Source organism: Peromyscus maniculatus, chromosome 12, assembly GCF_049852395.1.
Source record: "Peromyscus maniculatus bairdii isolate BWxNUB_F1_BW_parent chromosome 12, HU_Pman_BW_mat_3.1, whole genome shotgun sequence".
Lineage (NCBI taxonomy): Eukaryota > Metazoa > Chordata > Mammalia > Rodentia > Cricetidae > Peromyscus > Peromyscus maniculatus.
Genome location: NC_134863.1, coordinates 9,148,061 through 9,170,030, shown reverse-complemented (window position 1 = coordinate 9,170,030; position 21,970 = coordinate 9,148,061). Strand labels below are relative to the sequence as shown.

The 21,970-nt window shown below is 51.0% G+C and overlaps 3 protein-coding genes across 4 annotated transcripts; 1 reads left to right on the top strand and 2 right to left on the bottom strand.

Moving 5' to 3' along the window:
• Positions 1–49: 49 nt before the first annotated feature.
• On the bottom strand, positions 50–5,328 carry Alg3 (ALG3 alpha-1,3- mannosyltransferase). Of its 2 annotated transcripts, none has more exons than XM_076548566.1 (9): positions 5,103–5,328; positions 3,120–3,219; positions 2,876–3,023; positions 2,620–2,780; positions 2,077–2,197; positions 1,366–1,571; positions 1,132–1,207; positions 453–598; positions 50–293 (listed from the first exon to the last, which is right to left on the bottom strand). In XM_076548566.1, exons 1-9 carry the CDS (start codon positions 5,296–5,298, stop codon positions 131–133), a joined length of 1,317 nt encoding a protein of 438 aa, XP_076404681.1. In that variant the 5' UTR covers positions 5,299–5,328; the 3' UTR covers positions 50–130. The 2 variants fall into 2 exon arrangements, with proteins under 2 accessions (XP_076404681.1, XP_076404682.1); XM_076548567.1 differs by having other exon boundaries at positions 5,140–5,328.
• Positions 5,329–6,064: 736 nt separating this feature from the next.
• Eef1akmt4 (EEF1A lysine methyltransferase 4) lies at positions 6,065–12,377 on the top strand. The gene is made up of 3 exons (XM_006987756.4): positions 6,065–6,351; positions 11,169–11,452; positions 11,903–12,377. Exons 1-3 carry the CDS (start codon positions 6,156–6,158, stop codon positions 12,188–12,190), a joined length of 768 nt encoding a protein of 255 aa, XP_006987818.1. The 5' UTR covers positions 6,065–6,155; the 3' UTR covers positions 12,191–12,377.
• Positions 12,378–13,601: 1,224 nt separating this feature from the next.
• Positions 13,602–14,916, bottom strand: Camk2n2 (calcium/calmodulin dependent protein kinase II inhibitor 2). The gene is made up of 2 exons (XM_006987757.4): positions 14,611–14,916; positions 13,602–13,814 (listed from the first exon to the last, which is right to left on the bottom strand). Exons 1-2 carry the CDS (start codon positions 14,777–14,779, stop codon positions 13,744–13,746), a joined length of 240 nt encoding a protein of 79 aa, XP_006987819.1. The 5' UTR covers positions 14,780–14,916; the 3' UTR covers positions 13,602–13,743.
• Between the last annotated feature and the right edge of the window lie 7,054 nt (positions 14,917–21,970).

The window sequence follows — 21,970 nt, the reverse complement described above, 5'->3', positions numbered from 1 at the left end:
GATGGCCTAGGCATGAACAACCACTACCTTTATGTAGGCTGCACAAAGGTGGACTTGGCAAGGTTTATTCTAAACACAGAGTCCATTGCACGCATGATCCTGGGCGGGTCCTGGAAGGATGAGGTGGATTTCAGTGAGTTTTCTTGCTAGGCTGGATGCTCTTGGGGAAGGACTGAGGGGACAGCCAGAGCTGCAGCAGGATGACAGCATGGCAGACGTGCAGGGAGGCCGAGCTGAAGGATGTGGACGGATATGTGTTCCACGACAGCTCAATGAGTCCCAGCACCAGCAACCTGGAAGTGAGGAATGGATCTTACCCATCTCCAGGTCTGCGGCTCTCGGACTTCTCAGGCCCTGGACCACCCCCCCCTCCTTCTCGGGCCATAGTTTTCGGGGTGGGGGGAGGAGTTCCCGAACCTTTGCCCCCTCTCCCAGGTTGTCCCGGCTAGTACCTGAGCAGGTGTGTGAGCCAGCGTGCAGGCATGGCCCACAGGAGGTAGGGCAGGGTGTGGAAATACCAGACGTAGAACTGGTAGTGGAGGGAGCGGCTGAAGCAGATGCCGATGAAGTTGGAGGTGAAGAGGGTGGACACAATCTGTGAGGTGGTGGTTAAGGCTCTGCGCAGGCATGGGGGGAGGGTAAGGATTCAAAAGGAGGGGCAAAGTTCTGGGGTCGGAATGCACCCTACCCCGGCTCGGCCACTCCCACATGCATGCCCCGGGACAAGCCTCTCTGGATCTGTTCCTCAGTTTAGTAGGGCGACAGGAATGCTTGGTGCTGTAAAGCCTGAGGAGTTTGACTCCCTCACTAGCCCTAATTCTTCCTCTGTAAAATTAATCCGAGGACCTCCCCAACTCAGGTGGATTTTACACGTTAGGAGTACGGAATCTTAGGACAATACGAAGAGGAGTGCACGCACCCACAATGCTGGCCCTGTGTGTACAATTCAGAATAAACTATGCTAGGATGAGTAAGGTGCTCAATGCAGTATGTGCTGCAGAGGACAGGCTCTATGAATGGGCTCCTGCCTCTTCCCATGACAGCCAGCTCTGGCATCTGAGGCCAACAGACTAAGCCTCTACCTGCACTTGGACAGATCAAAACTTACTTTCCCATGATTTAAAGGATATGGTTAGGTGTGAGGGGTTGGGGTGGAACTTTCCTCTTGGAAGGAACCTTCAGCAACAGCAGAATACTTTCCCCTGTTCTGAAGAGAAGTCAGTGAGAGATTTAGCAAGCCCCAATTGTGTGCCAAATTCTAGATCAGCCACCATGAACTTAACATCTCCCCCAAGTAGCTCCTAAGGCCTAAACTCTTCACTGCATTCCCTGAACCGTCCCATGATAGTCGCCCTGGTTCCTTACCTGTGCCACCTACAGAGGGCGAACAGCAAGAGGAGGGTAAGATGGGCAGCCAACAGGGCCAGATGGAAGGCACGGTGCAGGAAGACGGCCTCAGGAAGGAAGCGCCAGTTCACTGTCCATTGGAAGAGAAACTGACGGCCAAGGTCAAAGGAGCGGGACAGGTAGCCAATGGGGTTCTCCAGCAGGAAGGGCAGTCCTAGCACCACCTGGGGACGGGGGTGGGCCAGCAGAGATGCTAAGGCTCACCCCAGGGTGATTACCTTCAGGGTAATCGTTAGGGGCACACAGTGGGGTGGAAGCCCCTCCTACGCCCCCTCACTGCCAGAGCCAGACCCCACGGCAGCAGCATAGGAAGGAGGTGACCACACTGCCTTCCTCAAGAGCCTCCCTGTGTGGGGCCCGGCTGGCCTGGCATTTGCTATGTAGACCAGACTGGCCTTGAACTCAGATCCACCTGCCTCTGTCTCCCAAGTGCTAGGGCTAAGGATGCATTCCACCATGCCCAGCTGATTCACCAGGTCTTAAGCAGGCAGCTCTAGGAAGCCTCTCAGATGCCTGCCAAATCCAATAGAATGAAACAGAATGCCACAGAAACTAAAGCACAGAGCCAGTGGCTGCCCAGCTCAGAATCAACTCCAAACTCTGTCTGCTGGCTTCTGAGGAGACCTGAAAGTGGCTCTTTCTCATCGCGAAGGGAGGATGAAGAGGCACCTGAACAGCAGCACAGATGGCCAGCTTGGGCAGGGCACCTCGGAAGCCAAACTGAGTAAGGAGAAGGAACAGCAGCCCAGGGGCGAAGAGCAGCACGTTCATCTTCACAGAGACGGCCAGGCTGAAAGGGTCGAGGAGGGAATGGTGGAGGATCAGCTCCAGGACTATGTGCCCCATGCGAAGACACACCCACCTCCCCAGAGAAGTCTCTCCCCAGGCCAGCAAGCACCAGGATGTGGCTCCCACCCAGAGAAGAGGCTGAGAGGAAGGGATTAACACCTCCTCCCCATGTCCAGACTAACTAACACAAACTGAGCAACACATTCACAGTGTTCAAGGGCCAGCTCCAACAATGGATGCCATGGGGCCAAAATGGGAAGAAACCAGGGGAAAGAGGGACTTTCTACAGACCTTGGACTTGTTCAGGGAGGCTCAGCGTGATGGACATTACCTAATGACTCTTTATGGCCTCTGTCGCAGAACACCGGGGAGAAATGGAAATGCCCATGGTGACACAGGGGGCCAGAAGAGCGAGACACTGACCTGAAGCAGCAGCAGCCCCAGCCCCAGGAGTTTGCCAGGAAGAGGTTGATGCTCAGGAAGAGCAACGCCATGGCCACTGGGTCATTGAAGAGCCGCAGCACAAAGATGGAGTGGACCCGGTAAGAGGCGCAACACATGAAGAAAAAGACAAAAGGAGGCACCTAAAGGGGGAGGCGCCAAGGTCAGCTTCCCACACCTGAGTCATCCCCAGCCCCACTTCAGGCCAGGGCCGGCTGGGCCCGTGGCATAGACTCACCTTGGAGGTCTGGTGGTATATCAAGAAAACAAGTAGCAAGGTGACCAGGTAGAGCACGGCAAAGATGTTCTGGGCCATGGAGATGTCCGTGCCCCGGCCAGTCGCATAGTACAGCACCATAAAGATGTACACAAAACCAGCTGGGTAGCTGGGAGATGAAAGGGACTGTGAGCCTAGGCCAGGGCAATCAACCTGGTGCCCTCCCAGCCCATCACAGTCTCCTCAAATCCCTATCCGCACTCACACAAGAGGTCCGGTGTCACCCTGCAGCTGTGTGTAGTCATATGTGCCATTGATGACACCCTCCACTTGGGCCATGTAGGCTTTCCAGTCAATCTCTGTGTCTGGAAGAAGATGACATGGTCCAGTTACTTCTGAATCTAGGACTTGCCTGCCTCTAACCCCCATGTCTTCAGACTGCCAAAGCACAGGGTTCTTATTCCCAGGGCTTCTTCCATCGTCACCCCTTATCTAACTGCACAGAGTACATTCTCTGGGTGATCCCAGGTACTGCGTGCGTGCGTGCGTGCGTGCGTGCGTCTGAAGGCCAGGGGTTGACAATTGGTGTCTTCCTCCATCACTTTCTACCACGTGTGTATGTGTACACATACACAGACATATGGTACATCAGAGTCTAGCTAGTCAGTTTGCTCCAAGGACCCCCTTGCCCTGCCTCTCTGGTGCTGGGATTATAGGTGGGCCACCATGCCTGCCTGGCATTGATGTAGAGTACTGGGGACCTGAACTGTTTTTCACACTTGCATGGCAAACACTACCTGCTAAGCCATCCCCTTAGTCCCATGAATCCAGGTATCTCAAACTCAGCATCTAGAACTGAATTTATGATCTTTCTTCCTACTCCAAATTCACTCTCCTTCCTGGGTTCCTTGAATAGTACCACAAGCCTGGGTACCATGTTGTCATACACTTCTCTCCTTTTCACTTTTTTTTTTGGGGGGGGGGGCAGCGGTGGTTTTTGTTTTCCCTGGCTGTCCTGGAACTCACTCTATAGACCAAGCTGGCCTCGAACTTAGAGATCCACCTGCCTCTGTCTCCCAGGAGCTGGGATTAGGCGTGTGATACCATTGCCTAGCTTCCTTTCCAGTTTTTGTTTTGGTTTTACGAGATAGGGTTTCTCTGTGTAGCTTTGCGCCTTTCCTGGAACTCATTCTATAGCCCAGGCTGGCCTCACACTCACAGAGATCCGCCTGCCTCCATCTCCCGAGTGCTGGGATTAAAGGCGTGTGCCACCACCACCCAGCTTTTTTTTTTTTATGACTTATTTATTTTTATTATATATGCATTGGTGTTCTGCCTGCTGTATTTCTGTGTAAGGGTGTCAGATTCCCTGGAGCTGGAGTTTCAGACAGTTGTGACTGGGAATATTGGTGCTAGGAATTGAAGCCGGTTTCTCTGGAACAGCAGTCAGTGCTCTCCGGTCCGACTTTTCAGTTCTTAAAAGGAAAAATGCTTGCTCTCTTTCTCTCTCTCTCTTTTGTGTGTGCATATGCACACGTGGGTGGGTGTGTATGCATATATGTGTACATGAGGCTAGAAGTTAATGGTGAGTATCTTTCTTGAATGCTCCTTACTCTCATTAAGAAAAAACAAAAACAACAAGAACGACAAAAACCCAGGGTCTTTATGAAGCCAGTATGGTGCCCACCTTTAATCTCAACACTTGGGAGACTGAAGCAGGCAGATCTGAGTTTGAGACCACCCTGGTCTACATAGCAAGTTCCAGGCCAGTTAGGACTACAAAATGAGACCCTTAAAAAAAAAAAGAGTAGACTGATCCCGGAAAAAAGACACCAGTAGTACCTAATGAACTTAAGTGGTCACAAAATTCTTCATTCTTCAGAAGGACTTTCAAGACATAAGAATTAAATGCATGAAAAAAACAGATCTGGGAGGGGAAGTGACTGTCTAAGGGTACAGACAAGCAGCAGCAACAGCACATTAATTCTGGCCAGAACTGACTCCCCTGCGGCTTATGCTTTCTTAGCAGGCTTAGCAGGCTGGATTCTGAATGCAGAGGGCAATCTCTAGGATCACCTCCCTTCCTTATGGGAGAGAGATTATGATCACTTTTCTGGGAAGCGGGCTTGGGGCTCGGGTAAAGGGCAGGGTTTGAATGATGGATGAAGGCTCTGTAATCCGGTTTGCGTCGGTCGAGGGTCCGGGTCTCCCTCCCTCCCTCCAGTTCTCTCCCCTTTAGTGCACTCACATGCCACCCTGTGAATGACCCAGAAGGTGATGCCCACCTCTGCTAGGCAAAGGCAGGAGGCCACCAGCAGTGTGTAGCGCGGCTCTCGCAACAGAAGGCAGCATTCTTGCCAGGCCCGCTGTGGCCATTGTTTCCAGAGTCCCGCCGGCTGGGCCACGGGACCCGGCGGGCCGCGTTTCCGCAGGCCAGCAGCCATCTTGACGGTGCGCCACTCCTGCGGTCCCACCACCAGGGAAAAGCAACCCTAAGACACTAGGTTCCGCTCCCCGCCCCGCGCGCCCTCTGGAACGAAACGCTGATCCGAGTAACAAGATTCTTTTTTTTTTTTTTAATTCCATTGCAGTTTACTTGTTCTAATCGGGCTTAGGGCGCCAGGGTTTCCAGCCAAAGATGATTCGGTGCATACACATTTGGTGCTTATAACATGTAGTGGTGAGAAATATTTCTAATACGGATTTGTGGACCTGAATGGGATAAGATAGCTGGCGCTCAGAACGCATCTCCTTTGGAGGACTACATGCTGTTGTAATAAGAGAATCCACACACTTCTCGGTGTATGTACCGTACAGAGCACATAAACGCTAACATATCAGAACGTTTGCCTAGAAAATAGCAGTTCAGGACTCTGTTCTCCAAGCCCAATTTCCCACTTGGACTGTGTCGAGTCATTGTGTTTACGGTAGCGGGCAAAGCTGCTTTCTGCGTTCCTCTCGCCTTCCTTCGGGCGATCCAAACGCCTTCGGAAGGGAATCTCTCACTAATCAGGCTTCTTAATGGAAAGGGAAACCTGACACGAGAGGACGCCGTGATGAGCCTGGGTGAGCCTGACACGAGAAAGGGGGATCGAGCTGAGAGGGGCAGTACGTTAGGACGCCAAAGAACTCGGCTTCCCAGCCGGAAGATTTTCAAAACAGAGCTTAGGAGACGCCGGAAGTTCCACGTGTTCGTGGAGAGCCACTGCAGGGGTGGGCGGGGCCGCAGGCTCCTCCTCCCATCTCCTCCCTCCGCGATTGGGCTCCTAAGCCCCGCCCCGGCCGCGGCGCAGCCCAGAGCATGGCCTCTCCGCGGACTGCGGGGTCCCCTCCCGAGTTGCCCGAGCGGAACTTCCAGTACTGCCAAGTCCAATACTGGGACCGGCGCTACAAAGATGCGGCCGACTCTGGACCCTACGAGTGGTTCGGGGACTTCGCTTCCTTCCGTGCCCTCTTAGAGCCGGAGCTGTGTCCTGAGGACCGAATCCTCGTGCTAGGTGGGTAGTCCCGGTGCTGTCCCAGGCAGGGATCGCTGGCCAGACCTCAACCGCTTTCTTCCCTTCTGCTTTCTCCTGTACGAGGACACTCCGCTTCGGAGTCAAGACCCAGTGCCTTCAGAATCCGTCTGTATTTAGCCAGGGCAAACAGAAATGAGAGATCGTCAGTACTCTGGAAAAAAGACAGCCCTTCAGTGTCCCAGAGAGGGGCATTACCCTGTCCCAAACACTGGAGGCAGCCTAGCACACCCGAGAGCTCATCTCTGTGGACCTACTTCAAGTCTCAACATAACTGGCTGTGTAACCTAGGACAAGTCATGAATCCATTGTGTGCTTCCGTTTCCATGTCTAGACATGGGATTGCGAATTTTTCTGGAGTAAGTCCTGTGCAGGCGCCTCGAGCATCACATCTAGTTTTCTTTTCTCACCAGTGGGTACCTGGAGCTATTGTCAGGTAAAGGCAGTTACCACCTCTCTGAGCCCTAGCTGAAACGTGGTTCTAAACACTGGTAGGGTAGAATAACGCCCTCGGAGTGTGGCGGGGAACTGCTGCTGAGGTAGGTGTCGTCTCTCAAAAAGAGATGCTACGGTGCAGATCTCTGTGAGGTCCAGCTGTGCCATTTGGGGTGTCTCCCCCACTGTCAGCCGCTGGAAACTCTTAGGATGAGTTTGAATGAGTAGAGTTGACTATCAAATACAGTTTTTGAAAATTTTGTTCAGTAAAAGCTTGTATACATTTTGTTTTGTTTGAGACAGGTCTCAGTGTGTAATACTGTCTGTATCGGAACTCACAGAGATCCACCTGCCTCTGCCTCTAAAGCCGGTATACATTTAACTGAAATACTTGATAAAGATAAAAATGATATCTCTTACACATAGAGCATATATGTAAAGTATAAACAATATAATGTGTGTGTCTGGCCTACTCAGTTTGGGAGTAGAACATGACCAGGACCAGAACGTATAACCTAGTGGCTAAGAATTTGGACTCTGGGATCAGGTAGTTAATGTAAGAAACTTGGCTTAGCTGGTATTGGAATCTTGCACAAAACCTTTACATTTCTGAGCCTCTATTCCCATGCTTTAAGAAAATGAAAACTTAGCTGGGTGTGGTGGCACACACCTTTAATCTCAAGCACTGGGAGTCAGAAGGCAGACAAACCTCTGTGAATCCGAGGCCAGTCTGGTCTACCCAGCAAGTTCCAGTACAGCTACAGCTACATAGAGCGACCTTGTTTCAACAAAACAAAACATAAAATAAATAAGGAAATGAAAACTTACACATCAGGTTTTTTTGGCAGGGGGAAGAGGAGTGTTTTTCATGACAGGGTTTCTCTGTGTAACTGCTCTGGCTGTCCTGGACATTGCTCACAGAGAACCTCCTGTCTCTGAATGCTGGGATTAAAGGTGTGCACCACCACTGCCCGACTTTCATATAAGGTTCTTTTTAGTGACTAGATGAGCATGTGAACTATCTAGACCAATACCTGGCAAAAGGCTTCATGTGTTTTCAGAGTTTCCTTGTAGTTTTTCCATAACTTCTCCATACTAGAAGTAAACAGTTTCTTGAATTTGTAGTTATATAGTATTGTTTTTATTTGTAGATTTATCATAGAGCTCTGTTTATCAAACTTTAGTGCTTTTCAAAATTAACTGGCAAGCTAGGTACCATACCGAGACTCCAATTCCAGGGAGGTCTAAGGTAGATTGTAGGTATTTTTTTTTTCCTTTTGTTGAAATGGGACCTTGTTATGTAGACTGGCAGGCCTGAGGTTTACTAATTAGGACAGACTAACCCTGAACTTGCAACCACTTTCCACCTCTACCTCCCAAGTGTCGGGACGTGGATGGGCACCAGGCTTCAGGACTGTTTCCAGCAATCTCCACAGCTGACTGGGAAGTGTTCCTTTTCTGGATAGGAGGGATGAAAAGTCTAAATGTAAAAGTTAAGGTTCTCAGAAAGCTTAAATCTTCAATATCTAAAAACCGGACTCAGAATTTGGGGAGTCACCTATATTACATCTCATCTTAAATATGAGTAGAGCACCTGGCAATGCTGGGCCCTTCTAACTTACTTAATCAATTTCTAAAGCTGAGGAACAAGTATTAAGAGTTACTGAACATTAGGGGTCTATAAACCTTTCTAAACATGACCAGATAATGAATATTTTAGGCTTACGCAGTTCTGCTATGCCAGTAGACACACAAAAAAAGAACTGATGCTCTCTAATAAAACTTCCGCTTGCAACAGAGTCTCATGTAGTCCTGGCTGGCCTGAAACTCACTAGTAGACGAGTCTGGCTTCAAACTCATAGAGATCTGTCTGTCTTTACCTCCTAGGTGCTGAGATGACAGGTATGAGTCACTGTAACTGCCCCAAACCTTATTTATAAAAAGAGATACTGATTCTACTGTGAGTCATTGTTTTAGGTTGAGTTCCCCAGAAAGAATCCTGAGAAGGAGATTCATATCCAAGTCATTCTTCCAGTAGTAACTTCCAGGAGAAACTGGTAAGAATGGGGAAAGGAAAAAAAAAAAAAAAAGAAGAAGAATGGGGAAAGGCAAGAAAATAAACAAAATTGTGATCTCAGGTAGAATTTCCCCAAGAATAATTTCAGCCTGAAGCATCACAGATAAAAACCATTAGAAGTAAATACATACCAAAACCTGGGTACATAACAAAACTTATAAAAGGCTACCGGGGTCTGGGGGGAACACACAGTATCTGCTGCTGTTAGTGACATGTGAGGAAACAGGATGCTCTCTGACTTCAGAGTTTCTAGTTCTTTTGTTTAGACAGGGAGAGGCAATGAGAACTCTGAAATAACTACATAGCGAATTACAGCCTACTGATCATGCTAATGTAACACAAGCTGGAGGGTCACCACTGGACTGGAGTGGGCCTCTTGAAAACTGAGGCAAAGGCAGTTGAGTATGGCGTTTAAAAGCTCTGGCTTGGAGTGAAACAGGTGTAGACCTAAATTCTAGCTCCTTGACTCTGACTCTTGACTCTGCAGCCTTGGAAAGTTCCTTATCTACGTTTCCTCAATTTCTGTATTTAAAAACTGGAAGTGATAAAATACTAGTTGTGCATGAATCTGTATTGAAAATAAACAGATGATTCTTACCAATTAGCATCATACTGAGTGTTCAGTGACTATTAACTGTAATTATTTGGTGGGGAGGGCTGGTTGGTCCAGTGCTTGACTAACATCCAGGAAGCTCTGGGTTCAGTTCCTAGTGTCACATAAGCTGGGAATGGCGGTACACATCTGAAATCCCAGGGCTCCAGAGACAGATGTAAAATCAGAAATTCAAGATCATTCTCAATTATATAGCCATCCTATCTAAAAAGAAAGTACTTTTTAAAATGTAGTCTTTTTTTTTTTTTTTTAAAGCAAATTTCACTCTGTAGCCCAGGCTGGCCTGGAACTCAGAGGTCCACTTGCCTCTACCCACCAGTGCTGGGATTAAAGGTGTGCACCACGAAGCCCAGCTTGTTTTTGATTTTTGAGGCATGATGTTGTTATGTAACATAGGCTGGCCTGGAACTCATTATGTAGATGAAGCTGGCCTTGAATTCCTAATCTCAGGATTCTATGGCACAGATAAATAAGGATTCAAAGCAGTCTGGGTCCCAAGAAGGAGAGATCCGTGTGTGGGACCTGCCAAGAGCTGCTGTCTAGCCCCATTCTTAGGCCAAGACCGGCCGCAGGAGACCACTGCATCTTTCCAGCAGGTGTGGCGACTGTGTATCTGCTCTCATAATCTCCACCTCCCTCTCCTGTCCCTGCCTTCTTAGAGACTGTGTTCTTGTGTTGTTGGTCGTGGCGGGGGTGGGGGGGTGGGGGGGGTGGGAGGGGTGGGGGGGTAGGGGGTGGGGGGGGTGGGGGGGAGTAGGGGGGGGTTGGTTTTTTGAGACAGGGTTTCTTGGAGCCTTGGTGCCTGTCCTGGATCTCACTCTGTAGCCCAGGCTGGCCTCGAACTCACAGAGATCAACCTGGCTCTGCCTCCCGAGTGTTAGGATTAAAGGGGTGTGCCATCATGCTTAGCTTAGAGACTGCATTGTAGACACTTTACCGCAGACCCCCCCTGCTCTCCACCCCACCCCGCAAGACACTGCTTGCTTTTCACCTCTTCTGAGGAGAGGCTGTAGTCAGCATCTGAAGTTCCTAGCAGCCTACTTCTCTGCGTGTCTCCACCTTGTTTTCCCTCAGTTTAGTAATTCTGCCTTGAACGTCAACGTGAGATTATAACCCCTAACGTGACATCTTCCGGGGGTTGCTATCTTCTAAGAGCCTCTAAGAGGTTAGAGATATCATTAGGGTAACAGTATTATGGTCCTAATGATGCCAATATTGTACACATTCTGAATTTGAGGGAACTGGAGCCCCAGAATCAAATGCTTTTCTGTGACTGAGAAATCTTTGAATTCTTAGAATCCAAATCTTTGAACTCTTGAGTTCCAAGCTCCTTCAGCAACTCCACAGATGATTTCAGCTCTTAAGTTTAGTGCATTGTGTCTGTGGGCAGGCTAGCTACTGACTGTTCTTGTCATTCTCTTAATTGAAAATTCCAAGTTCTTGGTACTGAAGCAACTTACCCTAGTCCACACAGCTGAGGATGAGAGACAGTTTGTGCCCAAGTCTCTGTGATTCCAAAGCTCAACTGTCTTCTATACCCTGTCGCTTTAAATACTTGGTGTGGGGTCAGGGGGTGAATGGAGAGAAAATGGGGCCAACAGTGATTAAATACCCGTGGAACATGAGAACCAAAGCTAACCTAGCCCTTCTGCTACCCACCCCGCCCCATGGCAGGTTGCGGGAACAGCGCGCTGAGCTACGAGTTATTCCTCGGAGGTTTCCCCAACGTGACCAGTGTGGATTACTCTCCAGTAGTGGTGACAGCCATGCGGGCTCGCTATGCCCACGTGCCCAGTCTGCGCTGGGAGACCATGGATGCGCGGGCACTGGACTTCCCTAGGGATTCCTTTGATGTTGTACTTGAGAAGGGCACGCTGGATGCCCTGCTGGCTGGGGAGCGGGATCCCTGGAACGTATCTTCTGAAGGGATCCACACTGTGGACCAGGTGCTGAGTGAGGTGAGGAAGCAGAAAGGCAGCAGATCAAGATGCTGGGGAGGGGTGGGGGGGCTGAACCTTCAAGAGGCCGGAAGGACTCAAAAATCAGAAACTTCGCAAGTATGGTTTTCTGAAGGACAGATGAGACTGGAGTGGCCAGGCTCACAAGTACTGGTTTGACACAGGGAAGAGTGAGTTAAGTAGCCAGGTTCCAGACCCGTGACACAGATGGGAAAGTGAGTGGCCAACAGGAAAGCAACACCTCCTGCGGGACTAGGCTCCTCCCTGTCCAGAATTGAGCCCCATATAGCACAACCAAAGGCAGAGAGAGGCTTACTCTGCCTCAGAAAGCCTGAGCTACTGGATAGAGTGTGGTATCTAAGGCTTGATTAGGAGGTCACTGTGGGCAGTACTGACCTTTGAGAACCTGGAGATGATTCCACACTGACGGCTTCTCTGTCTGCCTTGCAGGTGAGCCGGGTGCTGGTCCCTGGAGGCCGGTTCATCTCAATGACTTCTGCGGGTCCCCACTTTAGGACCAGACACTATGCTCAGTCCCGTTATGGCTGGTCACTGAGGCATACAACCTACGGCAGTGGTTTTCATTTCCACTTTTACGTCATGCATAAAGGCAGAGAGCTCACTGTGGCCCAGCTGGGCCTGGGGGCCCAGATCTTGTCACCCCCCAGTCCTCCTGCCTCACCCTGCTTCCTGCAAGACTCAGATAATGAGGACTTCCTCAACGCCATTCATCTGTGAGATTGGAAGCATGGTCTCCAAGCCTCCCTGGCTTTATGCATTAGGCTCCCAGGGAGATGGAATCCCCAAATTGGGGCTGAGGACTTGGTTACTGGGTTCTCAAATCCCAGAGGTCTCATGCGTAAACAGTGCTGGTGGGATTAAGCCCATGTCAACCAATACAGTATGAGTCCAACTAGTTCCCAGACCCCAAGGTTCTGACTTCCAGGTTTCTTATTTCTACAGGCTTTTCTCACCTCCTCCGACATACTGAATGACTTTGTGATTTATCTTTTGGGGTAAAGTTCAACACGGCTCCTCTGCAAACCAGCTGGCCTTGGGTATTCCCATCCAAGGTAGATTTATCCTTAAGAGGCTAAGGATCTTGAATTTAGATTGCTTATGCTTCTGATCCCAGCCCAGCCCCAATGCTGGCAACCTGTCCTGCTTAGGCTAAGCATGTACTTAAGGAGGCCATATAGTTAAGACGTTCCCACACAAGGGTACCTGGCTAGTGCTCACTCGGTGACCCTTCCCCACCAGGAACTTGCACCCAAGATTGTCCACACCTGTCTCCCAGCAGACTGAAGTAGCAGACACACACACGCACACACACTCACACACACGGAGGTCTGTGTTTATTCACACACTCCTGTTACATTGAGGATGGAGAAACATTTTTACAAAGGACAACCCTGGGTTGAAAACATCTTCAGGTCCACAGGTGTCATCCAAAGGTACTGAGCAGTCCCCACTTGGGTTCCCAGGGATAGCGTGAAGGGGTCCAAGGTAAAATCAGATCTGGGCCCTTAGAAGGTGATACCTTGGGAGGAAGGAGCCTCCCAATGAGCCTCCTGGGGTCAGGTTTGGGCGGACTGGCCATGTGGTTAGTTACCATGTTGGGGGCTTGTCCCGTCCCAGTCTCAACACCCGTCCTATCTGCCAGGCGCAGAAGAGCATGGCGGAGGCTGTGGGGGAAGGGCACAAACCATGAGAGGAGCCGGTAAACAAAGAATCGGATATAAAAATACAAATGTGCTGAGGAAGTCCCTTAGAAAGAGGCTGGGGTCACGCCAGACAGGGATACAGTCGAGGAAAGGCCCGGAGGGCTAGGCTGAGGTGGGTAGGAAGCTCATGCAAATATGCAGCCAAACCTCCCTGGCCGCGCAGTCCGACGCCGCCGCAGCTGCCCGGGCTGCAGACCAGATTGATCGGAGGAGGGGCGGGGCAGGGGAGCCGTGCGGGAGGGGCTGGGCTGGGGGGCCGTGGGTCTCTGTGTCGGTTCCGGTGTGCGGGGTGGAGCTGCGGCCCGAGGTTCTAAAGTGCATGAGTGCGTCGGCGGGCTCCGGGCTGGTCCGCACCACCACTACCGCCGCCGCCGTGGTGCTGAAGCGGACAGCTCCGGAGCGCCTGGCAGCGGCGGTAGCAACACTGACCCCGCGGCGGCCTGGCCCTGCAGCCCCCGCCCGCAGGCACCTCGGCCCGGGCGGGGGTGCGCCGGCAGCCGCATCGCCGGCCCGTGCTCCTGGCCGCTGCGGGGCTGGGCCCGGAGCCCGCCGCCAGAGCCGGCGCGTCTACACTCCGGACGGAGGCTTCTCCCCCATCCCCTTCAGCACGTCGTCTATCCGGTCATCCTCGATCACCACTGCGCAGGGAGAAAGCGCATCAGCCCGCGTGGTCTCGGGGGGCGGCGGCGAGAGCGGGGGGCCCGTGTCCTCACGCCCCGCGCAGATCTACTCTCTACCGCCTATGTTCCCGCGACACCACTCGAAAAACCATGCCCTCCCCACCCGAACTCTCCTGCGGACCCTGCTGCCTGCTACCAAACCTCCTCCTCCTCCTCCCTGTGCGGGAACACCCCTCTTCCAAAGACTCCCAGTGCGAGCCCTCCCGTCACCTGAGCCTTCCTCCACCTAGACTGATCGGAAACCTCTCCCTTCGACACAGACCCCTCCTCAAACTGGGCTCGGATGAAACTGCCACCTGGGGTAACCAACCCTCTCCTCCACCTGAATCCCTGTCCTGAGACTGGCACCCGGGAGTCCCCTCCCCGTGCAAACGATCAAGACAACCGAACCCTTGGCCTCCCTGCCCTCCCAGTAACATCCACCTACTCATGTCAGCCCGAGGAATCGGCCCACCATCCTGCGTTCCCAGTGCCAAGCGGCCCCAAATACCCTAAGCGGCCCCTCCCCCTCGGCCAGGGAGCCAGGGCTCTTTTTCCAGAAGTGGCGAGCTTCGAATCCGGGACACTGTATTCCCGGGAGAGGGAAAGAATGGGACAACTCCACAGCGGGGACCCTCCCCACCCCGGGCGGGTGCGCAGCTGGCTGCGCTGGTCTGCGGCAAGAGCAGCTGCCACTTGACGGGGAACGGCAGCCCGGGGACGCCGAGCGAAGGGTTTCTGGGTCAGGCGGCGACTCCGGGCCCGGGCCGCGTACCTCTCTTGGCTCGGCCGATCTGGCCCAGCTTGGGGGGCCGCTTGGCCTGGTTGCCGGCGAAGAAGGAGTTGGTGTCCTGCAGGCGGCAGCTGAAAGAGAGGTCGGAGCCCTCGGGGTCTGCGCCGAAGCGGCCCATCTTGTCCTCGCCGTAGGGTAGGATCTCGGACATGGCGGGCACCGGGCGGGCTTGGGGACTGCGGCGGGGCACGGGCAGAGGCTAGCTGCCGGACCGGCCCTAGCTCAGCAGGGGAGCCGGCGGAAGGATGAAGTCATGCAGCATCCGGGACTGCGGAGCCGAGCGGGGCCTCCTCCCCCGCGCCTCCGCCTCCCGGGCCGCTGGGCAGGCGGCGGCGGCGGCGGCGGCGGCGGCAGCGGCGGGGACCGGGCGGGGGCGGGGCGGGGGCGGCGGCGGCGGCGAGAGCGGAATGACGATGAGCGCCCGACTGCGGCAGAGAACGGCAGGCGGGGCGCGGTGGAGGCGGGGCGGGCACCGGCCAGCGGAAAGAGGCGGGGCCCAGCGGTCCGAGCGAGCCCGGTGATCCCTGGAGTGGAGCGAAGCCGCCGTGGGAGGTTCCCGCGGTGTGGCCCGGAATGGCCGCCACGTGGGCCCCGGGGGGGGGACCGCAGCGGCCGGTGCAGAGGAGGGCTAGCCGAGAGCGGGTCGCCCAGGGCTTAGGGGAGAAAGGGGAGGGTCGGACGCCGCGGCCAGGGGAGAGCGCCCGGGAGCCGAGTGCCAAAAGCAGGGGGGCGCGGCGGGGCCTCGGAAGGCGGCGGGCAGACTGGCAGTGGACACGGCCCGGACTCTGAAAGGCGCCTAGACAGGGTGGAATACGCGTGAAGACAGGGGAAGGGACCAGCCGACCGGAGCGCGGGAAGAGCTCGGGCCTGGGGGTGGTGCCACCGTGCTCGGCGCGCGCGTCCCTGCATCCTAGATGCTCGCAGGTCTCCAGCAGTCGGTCAATTTGTATTCGACCGTCCCTGCATCTGTCAGTCTACGTCTGTGCGTCTGATCTGGCCTCTGTGTGTCGGGTTTGGACTGTCCCTATCTGCCCCCATACCTGGCCCCGGTATGAGTACCACTGGGTCTCTCCCCAGACACTGCGATGCGGCCTTTCGGAAGGATCTTAACACCGCAGCCGTGGCGCGCAGCAGAGTAGACTCCCCACAAACCCTGGCCCCGCTGTTGGCGCCAAAAATCCAGACTCAAAGCGCCAGTCGCTCCACGCGGTTCCCTCAGCCCTGGAGGCTCGCTCTAGCTGGCAGTGTGGGAGAAATGAATGGCAGCATCGCGGCGGGCGCCCTGGCTGCGGATGACGCAGGGAAGCCCGGAGTGCCTGAGCCCAGGGCGCGCGCTAGTAAGCCAGGGAGGGACAGGGTGTCCCCCGCCCTTGTTGCTGGGGCCCGGGGTAGAGTTCTCCCCCCCCCCGCCTCCCACCACCACAGATCGGAACACGCACACTTCCCTGTACCTCTTACCGCCCCCCAAACCCCGCCTCTGCCCTGCTAGCTGTCAGTAGCAGCGTCACCAGCTCTCTGGCGCGAGAGGGCTCTGTCGCAATCACTGGCCTTGGGAGGGAGGGTGTGTCTCATTCACTCACAGTGAAGGGCTGGTAAAAATAATAATGACGCTGTTGGTTCTGTCCATGCCCCAAGCAAGACGCCTTCCCTTTAGTCCCGCCAAATCGTGCAGCTAATGAGACTGCTGGGTGCTGGCTTTCCTTTCTTCAACACCGCGCTTATTCAGGTGTTAATTGCCGAGATAGCTGCTGTCAGAATGGGGCCTGTGAGGTCGGGGTGTGCGGGACTGCCTCGGTGTTACCTTTGGGTCTCAGCCTGATCAGAGGTTCCTTCTAACACTCCTGTACTCTGTCCTCGTGGCTGGGAGGGGGGCCGCCAGCTGGCCCCTGTGGTGAGAAGGTCCCTGACATCTAACTCTGGATGACTAGAGAACCCAGAATATCTCCCTCCCTTGGAAGTTGCACAGCAATGACTTTCAATCCATAATCTGCCATTTTCTGAATGACCTTGAATTGAAGGCTCAATAGTCTTTTTTTTTTTTTAAATCATTTAGGCTGGTCCTGGTGGTGCTGGCCTTTCATCCCGAATTCAGCCGGCCTGATTCCTATGACTATGAGACTAGCTGAATCTACATTGTGAGTTCTGGGTTCTGGGTTAGCCAGGGCTACACAGTGAGACCCTGTCCTAAAAAAAAAAGAAAGAGAGAGAGAGAGAGAGAGAGAGAGAGAGAGAGAGAAAGAGAAAAGAAGAGAAGAGAAGAGAAGAGAAGAGAAGAGAAGAGAAGAGAAGAGAAGAGAAGAGAAGAGAAAAATCATTTCTACTTGCATAGCTTTAGAAAAATAAAGAAAACCACACAAGACCTTGGCTGTGTATCCTTTGTCTTCCCCCAATGAGCATGTACACCGCTCTGAGCTGGTGCACCAGTCTATACAGAGAAAGCAGCTTACCCAGGAAGGCCAGTTTTGTGGATGAAATGGTCCTGAGCTAAACTCCCTTGTTTCAGGATCCGAGAAGCCCCACACCCCAAGTGCTGAAGGAGCTCTGGGGTTCTTGCCAAGGGTGATGCTGTATGGGAACAGAAGCAAATCTCTTTTCTCTAGAATGAGAGAGATAAGGATAATGATTTAACCTGGAATTCGTTCACTCTTTTTTTTTTAGAGGAGATCTTGCTGTGTAGCCCAAGCTAGCCTGAAAGTTTGTGATATAGCTCAGGTAAGCCCCCTAGCCTTAGCCTCCAATGTTTCCAGGAGTACATGGGTGTGCATCCACACTCAGCTGGTTAGATTCTTCTGTTTTGTTTTGTTTTGTTTGAGACAAGGTCTCACTATGTAGCCTTGACTGGCCTGGAACTTGTTGTATAGACCAGGCTAGCCTTGAACCTCCCAAACCTTAAATAATAATCTTAAATAACCTATTCTTGTCTCCCTGAGCATGCTGGATCATAGTTAAGAAAAAGATCCAAGTGTAGAACTATAAAGACTTTGTAATAGTGAATATACATCAGTTCTACTTAAGTTATCAAAGTGTGAGGAAAATTCCTTATATTCTGTTTCTCTACTCAAAAGTTTGATGTTCTTCATCCCTGCTGAGATAAAATTTGGAATATTGTAATAGCACTTTGAATTTTTTTAAAATTGAAAACCCTGGGGCATAGTAGCACACTCTTGTACCCAGCACTCAGAAGGCTAAAGAAGGAAGATCTCAAGCAGCCTGGGATACATAATGAGTTCAAGGCCAGCCTGGACTATATTGAGAACCTGTCTCAGAAAAAGCAAGGGCTGGGGATGACGCTCAGTGATTGAGCAGCTTGCACAATATGTATAAGGCTGTGGATTGGTGCCCCAGCATGGAAAAACAGCAACAACAAAACCCCATTGATGATAGAATACATTTACCAAGGATCACACTGGAGCCCCGACACATCAGTGGACTCCGACAGACTAGTGTGGTGATTAATGAGTGTGAAGTTTAGATCAGAATCCTCCCTTATATTTACTATTTCATTTGAGGCAGGTTGTTAAGTTTCCCAGCATCTTGGGTTTCTCATCTATAAGACAGGGAAATTATATTAGTGGGGTATATTTTATTAGACTATAAAGATTAAATTAACGAGTCAAGTGCACAGAAACTGTAGCTGTTGTTACACAGTCACAGCAGGCTTGTTCGACGGCTCAGTAAGGTCCGTGCCGTCAAGACTGACAACCTGACTTCAGTCCCCAATGATGGAAGGAGAGACTCCCAAGGCTGTCCTTCTGACCCCTACATGTGTGCTATGGCATGTGCAAACATACATATAATGAATAAGTAAGTGTTTAAAAAAAAAGGAAGTAGCATCATCATTGGGCACATTCGCACTGAACATTTTGTTTGCATCCTTTGGACTTTTTTTGACCTGTGCTTGCATCTGTGTATTTGTTTATTTTGCTTTATAAAAATGAAACTTTAAAAACCCCTTCCTCTCTTAATGTTACACGGCAGTTTCTCCTGTTGATCACTCCTCTTCTGTTACTTGCACGTGTTGCATAGTGTTCCAGTGTGTGGATGTTTGGGTTATTCCACAAGCCCTCTATATCTATACATGATTTCCTCCCCATTTGGGGGGTTATTGTAAATACTGCTGTGATGAACACATGTTGTAGAAAAACCCCCAACATTTTATAGCTCTCCCAGTACAGAAATAGAGCCTATTTCTCCATCCCTAAGTCTGACTTGGACCACAGGACTCGCTTGCCTGTGGGGACACTACCAAATGTGATGAAGCAAAGGTCTGAGAGGTGGCTGTGTACTGGAGCAGGACCCTGTTGTTGGTGATGATGATGATGATGATGATGATAAGATCTCTAATGATGAATAACATTAGCTCAGTCTTTCTGTTGTCGTTATTCTGACATAGCATGGTTATTGGAAGAAGAGTTAACTACATAGGATTTGGTCATCCCAACCAAAGCCCATAAAACAAACAAGGCCATCTAAGTACTGTAGACTATCCAGCCCCTGAAAAGCCATCCAACCAAACCACTGAACATGAAAAGTAATAGCTCTTACTTTATTTATTTTGTTTTTTCGAGACAGAGTTTCTCTGTGTAGCCCTGGCTGTCCTGGGCTATAGACCAAGCCTGCCTCTGCCTCCCAGGTGCTGGGATCAAAGGTGTGCGCCACCACTGCCCCGTTTAGTTCTTACTTTAACCCATTAAATTTGGTGTGGTTTGTTATAGAACAAAAGCCATTTAATAAAGACATCTTTTGGATAACATTTCCTAACATAATTTTCTAGAAGTAGGCTTTCTGTATCAGAGTGTGCATACATTTGCATCTCTCATAGTACAAAGAATATCTGGATTTATAAGCTAACTGTAGTGTATGGAGGTGACCATATTCCCCATCTTTGTCAATATTGACCATTAGTGTTTCTTGTCTTCATGACTACACTGTCCTTGAAAATTTGGGAGAACAGTGTCTGCCCATTCTCCCTTCATTCAAATCGTTAGAGGGAAGGAAGACGGAGGGGTGGTAGGGAAGCCAAGCTTGGTGGTATATTTCTACTGAACTAGATACCCTGGACACTGAGACAGAAGGATAGAAAGTTTGAGGACGGTCTAGACCGCATCCTAAGACCCTGTTACAAACAAATAAACGAGTGACACATAGTGCAGGAGGAACAGAGAAAGGAAGACACCATAGAACGGGGAAATGACAATAGAATTATCAAACAGAGACTCTTCAAATTTCTAATAAGAAATGTAGACAGGAACAGTGATGGGCCGAAAGACTGATTTTCATGAAGGAGACATGAAACAAAATATTCAGGTTCAGTCTTTGTGAACCCGAGAACACTGTGAACGTATTAGATTCTCCCGTGTGGGTGGTTGCGTTTGTCCTCTGAGATAGGGATAGCTGTTTTTGTCTTACAGCACGGAAAATGTAGTGCTGTCCAGTAACTGGATAAAGGTGTGAGCTAATAAGAAAAGGAGCCTAGATTTGAATCCAAGTTAGCCTGGGTTCAAAACAGACATGTTTCTTCTTATTCTTCTTGGAGGAGATATGGTAAAAGAGCAGCAATAGCATTGGAGAAACCTGGCTTTCGTTTGAGACACATTTCCAACTTGCTTTCCAGAAAGGAGTCAGAAGCCCTGAATTTGGATCCTAGTTCAGCCAATTAGAAACTGTGTCACAAGGATGAAGGAATCTGTATATGTAACACATCCAGAACAGTTGTCTTAGTCACTTTTCTATTGCTGTGAAGAGACACCATGACTAACACAGCTTACGGAAGAAAGTGTTTCATGAGAGCTTGCAGTTTCAGAGGGTGAATCCGTGGCCATCATGGTGGGGAGCATGGCAGCAGGTGTGCAGGTATGGTGCTGGAGCCGCAGCTGCGAGATTACGGTCCACAAACAGGAGGCAGAGAGAGAGAGCTAACTGGGATTGGTGTGGGGTTTTGAAACCTCAAAGCCCACCCCCAGTGATACACCTCCTCCAACAAAGCCACGCCTCCTACCCCTTCCCAAGCAATTCCACCAGTTGGAATGGACCAAGTATTCAACTACATGAACCTATGAGGGCCGCTCTCATTCAGACCAACGCGAACTGAAGTGCTGTGTGTACCTGATGGTTTGGGTTTCCTGTCCCTTCCTTGTCTTGCTGGGAACTGAACCCAGGGCCTTACGCATGCTAGCAAGTGCTCTACAACTGAACTATATCCCAAATCATCTTTCTCCTTTTGGTTTTGTGACAAGGGTCTTACCAAGTTGCTCAGGCAGGCCATTATAAATTTGTTATCCTTCTGGTTCTGAGTAGCTGGGATTGCAGACCTGTACCACCAGCTCTGACTCATTCTGTTTTTTTTTTTTTCTTTTCTTCCTCTTCCTTTCCTTTTCTTCCTTAGACAGGGTCTCATATATCCTAGCCTGGCCACAAACTCACTGTATAACCGAGGATGGCCTTGAATGAATGGTCTTCCTGCTTCCACCTTCCAGGCATAGGCATATGCCACCTCACCTGATTCTTAAGTGCTGAATTTTCTTTCATCTAGTTTTGGAAGGGAGATGGAGAGGTAAATGCTGTGATGCCAGGTCACCATAAGAGTGAGCCTGAGGGGCTGGAGAGATGGCTCAGAAGTTGAGAGCACTGGCTGTTCTCCCAGAGCACCCACGTGGCAGCTCACAACTGTCTGTAACTCCAGTTCCAGGGGATCTGGCGCCTTCATACAGATGTACATACATGTAGGCAAAACACAAATTCACATACAATCAAAACAAATTGTTAGAGTGAGCCTGAACTGCTGTGGGATGTTCTGTATGGCAAATGTGTTGCTCTGATTGGTCAATAAATAAAATACTGATTGGCCAGTGGCTAGGCAGGAAGTATAGGCGGGACTAACAGAGAGGAGAAAAGAAAGAACAGGAAGGCAGAAGGAGACACTGCCAGCCACCTCCATGACCAGCAGCATGTGAAGATGCCGGTAAGCCACCAGCCACGTGGCAAGATATAGATTTATGGAAATGGATTAATTTAAGATATAAGAACAGTTAGCAGGAAGCCTGCCACAGCCATACAGTTTGTAAGCAATATAAGTCTCTGTGTTTACTTGGTTGGGTCTGAGCAGCTGTGGGACTGGCGGGTGACAAAGATTTGTCCTGACTGTGGGCAAGGTAGGAAAACTCTAGCTACACTGAACAAGCCAAAGACTTGTCCCAAGTAGATCGCTGCTTCGGACTACAGTATGGCAAGATGTGAAAACTTGTTGCTTAGGGAACTCCTGACTAACCTAGCCTGCTCCACCATCAGAGAAATAGAACATGCTACCTCCAGGCTAACTAGTCCTACTTACTCTAGTTATAGG

Excerpts from the sequence above, each read along its gene's own strand:
- Eef1akmt4 (XM_006987756.4), top strand. The coding sequence starts at position 6,156 with ATGGCCTCTCCGCGGACTGCGGGGTCCCCTCCCGAGTTGCCCGAGCGG. Across the intron at positions 6,352-11,168 it reads GGACCGAATCCTCGTGCTAG|GTTGCGGGAACAGCGCGCTG; the intron begins GTGGGTAGTCCC and ends GCCCCATGGCAG. Across the intron at positions 11,453-11,902 it reads TGGACCAGGTGCTGAGTGAG|GTGAGCCGGGTGCTGGTCCC; the intron begins GTGAGGAAGCAG and ends TCTGCCTTGCAG.
- Camk2n2 (XM_006987757.4), bottom strand. The coding sequence starts at position 14,779 with ATGTCCGAGATCCTACCCTACGGCGAGGACAAGATGGGCCGCTTCGGC. Across the intron at positions 13,815-14,610 it reads GATCGGCCGAGCCAAGAGAG|TGGTGATCGAGGATGACCGG; the intron begins GTACGCGGCCCG and ends CTCCCTGCGCAG.
- Alg3 (XM_076548566.1), bottom strand. The coding sequence starts at position 5,298 with ATGGCTGCTGGCCTGCGGAAACGCGGCCCGCCGGGTCCCGTGGCCCAG. Across the intron at positions 2,198-2,619 it reads TGGGGCTGCTGCTGCTTCAG|CCTGGCCGTCTCTGTGAAGA; the intron begins GTCAGTGTCTCG and ends CGACCCTTTCAG. Across the intron at positions 1,572-2,076 it reads CCATCTGTGCTGCTGTTCAG|GTGGTGCTAGGACTGCCCTT; the intron begins GTGCCTCTTCAT and ends CCCCGTCCCCAG.